At 42.5% G+C, this 9,422-nt stretch overlaps 1 protein-coding gene across 1 annotated transcript; it reads right to left on the reverse strand.

Moving 5' to 3' along the window:
* Window positions 1-3,716: 3,716 nt before the first annotated feature.
* On the reverse strand, window positions 3,717-8,733 carry LOC103367092 (zinc finger protein 2-like). Its single transcript, XM_008295009.1, has 4 exons — window positions 8,394-8,733; window positions 8,123-8,190; window positions 5,857-5,950; window positions 3,717-5,606 (listed from the first exon to the last, which is right to left on the reverse strand). The coding sequence occupies exons 1-4, from the start codon at window positions 8,599-8,601 to the stop codon at window positions 4,552-4,554; spliced, it is 1,425 nt and encodes a 474-aa protein (XP_008293231.1). The 5' UTR covers window positions 8,602-8,733; the 3' UTR covers window positions 3,717-4,551.
* Between the last annotated feature and the right edge of the window lie 689 nt (window positions 8,734-9,422).

Below are 9,422 nucleotides of genomic sequence, written 5' to 3' on the forward strand. Positions count from 1 at the left end.
AGTCACAGATTCAGACCAACAACGTTTCATATGGAACAAACCCACAGAGCCAATCCTGTCATCGTGCACGGTGAAACTTTCTGTATCATTATTATTCTTAGGACTTAGTTCCTGGTTCCAACATGTCTGGCTAAAATACTCCAGAATTACAGTTTGGCGTGAGCTGGTGTGTTCAAGCTGCCCTCAGCTGGGACGGGTGAGTGGAGAGAGGTGGGGGCTTCATCAGATCTCTTTCATTCTGGAGGAAATGGTGCAGAGTTACATCTAAGTCCTTTTAGGACAGGAATCGTTTTGTTTGTTATGAAAAGAAACTTTTAAATGTCTAACTCTGATGCACAGAGGAGAGTTTTTAGAGTTTTTAGGGGTTAAATCAGTGACCAGAGGGGAACTTTAAAGTGACATTTTCATTACATACCTAATCATTTGAGGCCCTGGCTTACTAAAGTTGTGTTTGTTTAATGTTTGACCATTAATCTACAAGAATAAGAACACACAATACATCTAGAAAGGCATTCAGAGAGTCGACTCTCCACCAAAACCAATGCCCTATCTCTGCCCTATTTGAAAAGCGTTGGCGAATTTCACCAAAATGAAATGGGTTCTCTCTCTGGCCATGCTCCACTTCTTCACCACGTTTCATGAAATTCAGCCGGGTAGTTTTGGCATAATCCTGCTGAAAGACACACAAACAGCACTGAAAACACACAGCATCTCTGCCAAGGCGAGAGCAAAAAACGCAAATTGTATTATCATTATCTATCCTCCCTAAAGTGTTAAGCTGGATGTTACAGCACAATAATGCTGCTGAGCTTCCCAGAGTAAAAATGCCAACAAAAAACACAACATCACCAGGATAGCCAGTCTGTCTTTCACCTTATCAGCCTTGTTTATCCTCCTTTCTCGTTACCATGTACTCTCCCATGGATGCTCCAGTCTCCACTCTCACTTTTCCCACTTTCTTACCCAAAATATACCCACTGCCATTTGTCCTCTTCCTCCTCCTACTGCAGGAAAAAAAAAGAGAAAAAAAAACATTTTCCATGACGCTCAGGCACCACTGTTTATGGCCATACAAGGTCATGTGAATTTTATGAGCTGTCTGTTTGCCTGCGGCAGGAGGAGGAGGTCCAGGTGTCTGTACAAAATTTGCTGATATACTGCAGCGCATGAACACGAAGCGAGGCTATAGCTGTACTCACTGCAGGGACACACTGACATAATATCAGTAGGTTCATCCAATGCTTCTGCAAGTCGGATTTGTGACCGAACACACACATATATTTTTTTGCAAATCTCAAATGTACAGTATGATCTGCATTTAAAAATTGTGGCGAAATCAAAAACAGCAAACTGACCGACTGTGGCTGAAACTGAAGATCACAGGGAACACTTCCATTTGATGGCTGCACTGTTTACCTGATGCTGCACATTCACAGGATTTATCTGCAACAATGATCACTGCCTACTGAGTTGCATTTAGTTCATGTAAAACTTGCAAAAAAATAAAAATAAAAAATGCTATTCAAACAAAGAAACAGCAACATTTATTCCATTTTTGTTCAGGAAAAAATCCCCAACTTCCAAAGCTTGTCGTCTTCTTCAACCACCTGTGAGTGCAACAAAGCTATGCAAACATAAAAGCTACTTCCCAGTGCTTTCCATTCTGATGGTTACTGCTTCAATAAAATTTACAATCTGGAAAGATACTGTCGTTGAAGAAGTCCTGGCTGCCAGGACATACTGTTTCAGAGCAGTGTCTATACTGCACTTCACAACCTGCACAACCCTGCTGCCCCAGAGTTGCACTATTTAGCCATATGCACAAGGGGAAAATGTACTTTGAGTGTAGTCCAGAACCACAAAAACAGAAATGCATTTATCCCTATATTCTGGAAACCTTGACAAAAGCACGAGTGGCCGTGCTAACAAGCCATTCCAGCAGCTCAGTGAGGATGCGTTCAGGCACAGCAACGCTTTGGCCTAAATTCTTATGTCATCATGAAATGGCTGCATGAAATACGTGACTGATGGAAGGAGGATCTCTAGCAGTTAGAAGCTTTACTCTGTCAATCATCGTAGTTGTGCATGTTAGCGAGCTAACATTTGCTAATTAGCACAAAACCCAAAGTACGTCTAGCTGACGCTGATGGAGTGTCATTAATTTGCAGCTATTTGGACGTAAAACAAAGTTGGTGCACATTTAAATACTGACTTTTTAACAGTGAAAGATTATTCTTACATAGCCAGACTATTCTGGCACACAGACTGATCTGACTGCACCTCATTATCATTCTGCTACAGGGGAAAATGCCCGAGCTTGTTGATTTTTCGTTATACTGTTGTATTGGGCAGAGCTAAGCCCAGGATGCAGCAACAGTGTCCCCTCAAAATAGCAATTGGAGAATGAATTCAGTGGATTGTTTGCTCTCATGGAGGGCAGCAGTGTTATTAAAATGGCTAATTCGCAGTAAAAAAAAAAAATCAAACTAAACTAGCAGGGTTGCAATCAATTCAAATCATCAGGAAAACTTCAAAAACACTTTCCAGTGCGGTCGGTTGTTGTTTGTGTCACTTCCCACAGTAAAAGGAATGTTGAAAATGATAACTTACATAAAGTGGAAGAAGAGGGTAAAGTCTGTGGACATCAGTGGCCTGCATCCGACATCTGGTGAGTGAGAGCTTTTTTTTTTTAAATGGCTAATTTGCCATTAAAACACAGCAGGATCGTAATCAGTCCGAACCTTCTCCAAAACTTAAAATTTTCAGCGTTTACTGGACATTAGTGGTGTTGTTTCTCAACGTGAAGGGGATTTTGAAGCAGTGACACGTGGATGGCAGAAAGGGAGCATGAAATACGTGACCAATGTCAGGCTTGTTCCTGCGGTCGACATCCGCTGAGTCAGATTAGTACAAGATTAAAAGGTGAGAAAGCAACCAGTAGAATAACGAAATAAGACAGGAATGATGTGTAAAGTCGTATCAGAAGCGCTCTGCTGAGAGCTGTGCTTATGGGAAAGGCTGTCAAAGCACTAACAGTCAGTCAGGTGGTTACTATGACTTCTTTTGATAAACAGGAACTTAAAAGTGTGAAGCCTTTGTTCCCGTACAGGCAGCAGCAGTGCAGAGTCACACGTCCCCGTCTGCTTGATTAAGGTTTAAATGATGAGTTACACTGCCCTCTGCTGACATTTCACCTTCAGGCCTGAATGTTGCTGTAAATTGAGTGGCAGTGAGACAGTAGATTTATGGTAAATTAGTTTTGCTGATTGATTAACAGTCATTTTCTCAAAGAAAACGCCTCGTATTCACGAGATCTGTTTGGAGCTGATTCAACAAGCAGCTGCTCATCTTTTTACAGGAAAAAGTAATTGTGATCACATAACTCCCGTTGTAGCCTCCCTCCACTGGCTTGCTGCTTGTTTCACAATTGATATGAAGATTTTTATTGTTTTGAAGGTCTAAAAATTGATTGGCGCTACCCTCTTTAGCTCACATTCTAATATCCAAGCTAGAGCACCAGTGTGGAACAACCAGAAGCTCCTGGATGTTCTGATGTCTAAGCACAAAATCTGAGGACATTAATAGAAGTGAATACAGCGAAGTCATCACCCCAACAAGTCGTTAAAAGACACAAAAGCTCTGTTTTGTAGGATTAAGGTAAATATAAAGGAGTCGATGTCTTTCATGTGAGAATCAACAGTGAAAATTTCAGCTGCTGGTTTTGACAATCCTTTTTAATATAAAGCATAACAAAGAGGAGAGTATTTTGGGGTGAATTTTCATGGAAAATGGAACACAGAGCAAACATCAGGCAGGTTTTTCTTTTCACCAATGTTGAGATTAAAACATGAACCTGAGAGGTGCTTCAACGGATTTGTGTGGAAAACCCACTTGTCAATTCTGTATGCGATTCGAATCCGATACCCTCATGGTCCACCGGCTGTCGGTTTTGTTTGTGCTGAAACAAAATCTTGTGTTCATACACAGCCCTGACTGTCCAAATATGCTAACGAGCTAAATATCTGCAATCTTTCTCCAGAATCACAGACTCTAACTTTAGGGGAAGAGTGGATGGGGCAATGAGCATCTTGTGCTTCGAAAGTTTCAGTACGGAGATGAAGTAAGGCTCATTTCTACATGACAAGCGAAAAACAACAAACAGTTTGTGTGAGGATCTGTATGTTCGTAGGTATGTGTAAGCGGAAAGCCATAAGGTTTTTGTTTGATGACTCCACATTGTAGACCTTGTTTTTTTGGATTTCTAGCTTCGGAAGTATCTCACAAATACTGACTTGTGTGAATGAGGGTGCAATTCGGTTTCACATTTTGATCATTTTTAAGACAAGAATTTTTTTTTAAAAAAAAGAAGCAAACATCTTAAAATCCATCCAGATGGACTTTGCATAGTAAAATATGCATTAATATACAAAGTCTGTCAGCAATGCCGCAAAGTTAAAAATCACAACCCAAAAAACAAACAAAAAGCTGCCGTTCAGTGGCTTTCTGATTTGGTTTCAAACTGTCATTTGTGTCCTTTCTTTCTCCTGAGCCTCACACATCTCCCCCCCAGCTGTACGTGTGGATGATTCTGTGACGTTTCAAATGGTGCATCAGGATGAAGGTTTTCCCGCACTGTGAGCAGCTGTAGGGTCTCTCCCCGCTGTGCGTGCGCTGGTGGACCCTCAGGCTGCTCTGCTGCGTGAACCTCTTCCCGCACTGTCCGCAACCATAGGGCTTCTCCCCCGTGTGCGTCCGGTGGTGGATGCTCAGGTGGGACGAGCACTGGAAGCTCTTCCCGCACACTGTGCACCAGAACGCTCGCTTTCTCTTGTGGCTCTGCTGGTGCAGCTTGAACTGGTGCAGGCGGTTGAAGGTCTTTCCGCACTGCGAGCAAGCGTAGCCCCGGGCCACACCGGAGAGAGGCTTGTGGGGGTGGAAGCTGCTCGGTGTGAAAGCGTTGTGCGAGTGAGTTACAGCTGCTCTATCTCCGGTGGCAGCCTCCCTCTCGGGGTCTTCGTCTGGCTGCCTCAGATGGGCGGCGTGCGAGGCGTTTCTCTGCGGGTAAATCTGTTCCTTCTGCTTGTCTTGCTGCGACAGTGCAGCCTGAGGTCTGGGCTGGAAACCGGACGACTGCGGAGCATCACTGCTGTAGATCCCATTGCACAGCCTCTGAGAGGACGACTGCTGGACACTAGTCGGCTTGTTAGAAACCACGTCTGCATCTGAATGGTCTGGGAATGTGTTGGAATACTCCTCCACTACACTCGAGAAGTCTGGAAAACCAGCCTCAATGTCATTACCTTCAATTATGGATGACCAGAGCTGATTCTCCCTTTCATCCATGGAAAAGTCAGCAGCGAGCTGAGTCTGCTTTCCCACATTGTGCTGGCACCCGTCTTGCCTGAAGGCCAATCGGTCCTCCTCCTTCTCGGTCTTGACGGTGAACTGAAGGCCACTGATGTCTACAGCATGCGGACCAGAGTTGTACGAGTCGCTGAATTCTGAAGGCTTCTGTCTGGCGACGTCTGAATGGGTTAACCGGTGGTTGTCTTGAAACCTCTGGTTCTCTGGAGCGTTTGCAGCATTTGGGTATTGTACAGCAGAACCTGCAAGTGACAGGTGTTAGGAGACTTCGGGGGGGATGTGAAGTCAATTTCAATCAAGAACGCTTTTGTGCAAGAAAATGAGGGCACGAATTTCTTAAAATTTTGTGCAATAATGTCAAAATGTTATGCACAAAATTAGATCATTTATATCTAGATAATTAGGAAGCAACAACTTGGGGGATTTAATTTTTGCACAAGCAACAACTGGATTTAGATCATTCCTTGCACAAAATCCTGTTCTTTAACTCACCGATCGCTCCGGCAGAATCACTGATCCAAAGCGCCTCATCTGGACTCTCTTCTTTAATTGTGAAGGAAACTGTGCTATCTTCAATCTCAGGAAACTAGACAAAGAGAAGCAGCATTAACAGGATTTATTTTCATCACTTGGGGGGGCAGCACAAGCAGCTCTGAACAACTCTGACACATTGCCATATAATTCAGATTCAGAGACGGCGTTGGCAAACAGTTTCTTATCTGTGCATTAAGCCGACACACAGCAACAACGCTACCTGGAGAAATAAGTCCAATATTGACCCTCCTTTTAGCTCTGTTTGCTCTCCAACAACTCCTGAGGGATATATCAGGTCAAACTGCTAGTCACTCATTGTATCCGTCAGCTGTGTGGTTCTGGCCAAGTCGTCGAGTTTTCAGAAGTAACGTCGACCAAAGTGGTGCCACTAATTAGTAAAACTTCAACCACAAATGTAGCCTAAACAGTTAGCTGGAAGGTACCAACACGATTCATAGAGTTAAGGTGATATTTCTCAGTAGATTTGTCACACATAAGCTTGACACATTACTTTTTTATCAAATGTTATTGTATAAAAACACGACTCAATGAAGCAGAATTTATCCAAAGCAAGTTCCACGTTACAGCTCAACAATTTGAGGAAAATATTACAATTTTCAGACAGATTTTGTGATTAAAATTTGATTAATCGCAATAAGATTTTTCAAAAGCTTCAGCTCAACAATAACTGTGTAATCATTTTTCAGAGCATTACTACGTGACAAAATCAAAACATGAACTGCTCTATAGTCGAACGCAGACACTTAAAGATATGAACTGCTCTCAAAATGTATTTTTTTAATTAGCACAGAACAAATCAGCATTTAAAAAAAATGATCACTCCGGTTGTGACTGTGTTTAATTATTTAAATAATAACACTTTTTCTTGGGACTAAAATGCCCGACGTTGTTTCTGGCTAAGCAGACGCCATTTTTCTGCATCACAAATGTAATGTTTTGTGCGAGTTGTGTGTTTGTTGCTGGAAGAACAAATCTTGAGGAAGACGGCGTGAATTTCCAAAACGACAGATCAGACACGGTCAGACACGCATCATAACGTATGTCCTAAGTTGGTGCCTTTTCGATTTATTAATTGAATTTTCCATCCGTTTTAAGATTAAAGTTCAGCCATGTTCCACACTCGTCAGTTTACTTTTTGGGTTCACTGTTTGGGGTGAAATTTTGTTCCCAGGTCAGTATTATTCCATTTTTCTGTGCTTCGTGTTCCTTTTTCAGCTTCTCTGTTTCCACCTTCTCCACCTGCATGTCTTCTCTTACCCCATCCACAAACCTCCTCTTTGGCCTCCATCTTTTGTCCTTACCACACAGCTTCATCTTTTCCCACCAGACCAAACACATCTCCAAACTCGCCTCTCTTACTTTACATCCAACCTGAACCAGTCCTTTCAACACTCCAAATCGCAGCATCTTTAACTCGTCCACCTCCAGCTCTGCCTCCTCCTGTCTGGAACATAACTGGTCTCACTACCATCTTGCACCTTTTTTTTTTATTTTTTTTTTTTTTTACTCTTGCTGGTATTTTTCTGTCGCATTTCGCTTCCGACTGTGTTTTGCGCTCACTCTCTTCCACAGCCTCTGTTGGTACACAACTCCTCCACCTTCACTATTCGTCTTGTGTTCAGATATTAAGACAACACCGGACTTTGTTAATTTTTTTTGTGCACAGATATTGCAAAAACATATAAAATATAAAATGCAGGAGAAAAAAATGCATTGTGTAATTAAAAAACTAACTAAATTTAAATAAGCTAACCTGACTTAAGGCTACAAAACAAAAGTAGAACCAGCAATGATTCTGAAGTAGTACTAGTAGTAAAAACAGAGATAAAGACTTGTTTGTGCTTTATATTGGGAAATGTTCTTTCCTACTTTATCTCACATCTTCACAAGCCTTCTGCTCAACCAGCTTTGAAGCTTTTTTTCTTTTTAAATAAACTACAGATAATTAAAATCTATGAAATTTTACCTTGATAATCATATATTGCACATGATGTACTTCAGGTTTGTGTTGTTTTGCTGTCTTGCTGTACAATGGAGCGATAAAAGCCTCTAATTCTAATCATTTTCCAGCACAAATTGAAATAGTGCACATTAAAAAAATGTAAATATGACAATCTCATGACACTGATATTGCACAAACCATTACGAAAATAAATCACACATACATAAATCAAAGTTTCTAGACGGTAAAGATGAAACAAACCTTAATATCCGCCGCTGTGGGATGTGGACAGTTGTTTCCTTCATCAGGTCCTCGGTCCATGTAGTTCTCTGGAGGCAGAACATTTGAATTTAAAAGGGAAATTGGGTGTTATTATAAGAAATAGAGGTTTGTGTGCAATGAGCAGAATCCCTACATTCCTAGATTGCGCTCCTGCTGCTGTACAAAACGGCTGGGCGTCTTGTTTTTGCTACTTTCACATTAAGATGCATGAATGAATTTGACAGTTTTTGCGCACAAACGAGCGTCTCACCGAATCCGCGCTGCAGCTGCTGGTTCTTGTTCTCCATCACGAGCAGCTTCCTCTTCAGCATCTCGTTCTCGCTTTGCTTTCGGGAGATTTCGAGATGCAGAAACGCACATTTGTCATCGACTAGTTTGGAGATCTCTGCCACTGCTGCCTTCACCAGAACCTCCATTATTGAGGATAGCTGTGTTTGGAAGGGGATGCACGTCGCCATGTTCACTCACACAAAGTCGCTGTGGGAGGAAATTGTAAATAGAGGCTCCTTCCGCGCAGTGCGTGTCTTTAAAAAAAAAAAAGGAGAAAAGAGGCGACGCAGTAGAAATGTTCACATCCCTGTGTGTTTCTAGCAGCTAGCTGCTGCTGCTGCTGCTGCTGCTGCAACCTTTCTTCCGTGTGGCGGAGGAGCTTTACCGTAAACACGCCGATAGACGCGCAGCCACAGTCTGACACGATGGCCTCCGCGTTCCTTTGACATCATTCAAAAAAGTAAAACTAGAGAGTCCTCAGTAGAGGGACATAGTTGGCTAATGTATGCATGACCTTTGTCTCAAGGTCATATGCTACATCACCAGTTTATAGGCCTCAAATGTCTTCCTAAGTTAGTAAACTAAACTTATTTTTTTGTGTGTTTTTGAGAAATGCAACCTTTCACCTCTGTAGCCATCACCAATGCATGTATTGACCCCAAAATGTAGTCACTCCGAGAAGGGACCACACCGAGGTCATGGATGAAGTTTCAGGTTCAAACTCCTCTCCTGTAAAACTCTGTGACTCCCCCCGAGGTTCTCCTGCGCCTGCTCTCTCTGTGGATGTCTCTGGATCTGGAGCTCCTGAACTACAGCTGCTGGCCTCACCTTCTGTATCCTGCTGCCCCCACCATGATGCCTCCTGTTACAAAAGGACAATAACTTCTAATAACTTGTTTAACTGTAAACTACATTTTATAATTCATTCTACATCCACCCAACCGGTGGAGGCAGATGGCCGTCCCTCCCTGAGCCTGGTTCTGTCGGAGGTTTTTTTTCCCCTGTGGGG

Source organism: Stegastes partitus, unplaced genomic scaffold (assembly GCF_000690725.1).
Source record: "Stegastes partitus isolate 25-593 unplaced genomic scaffold, Stegastes_partitus-1.0.2 Scaffold1015, whole genome shotgun sequence".
Classification (NCBI taxonomy): domain Eukaryota; kingdom Metazoa; phylum Chordata; class Actinopteri; family Pomacentridae; genus Stegastes; species Stegastes partitus.

Coding starts and splice junctions, on each gene's coding strand:
- LOC103367092 (XM_008295009.1), bottom strand. CDS start 8,601: ATGGCGACGTGCATCCCCTTCCAAACACAGCTATCCTCAATAATGGAG. Junction 8,191..8,393: donor GCAGCTGCAGCGCGGATTCG/GTGAGACGCTCG, acceptor TTCTGCCTCCAG/AGAACTACATGGACCGAGGA. Junction 5,607..5,856: donor TGATTCTGCCGGAGCGATCG/GTGAGTTAAAGA, acceptor TGTCACTTGCAG/GTTCTGCTGTACAATACCCA.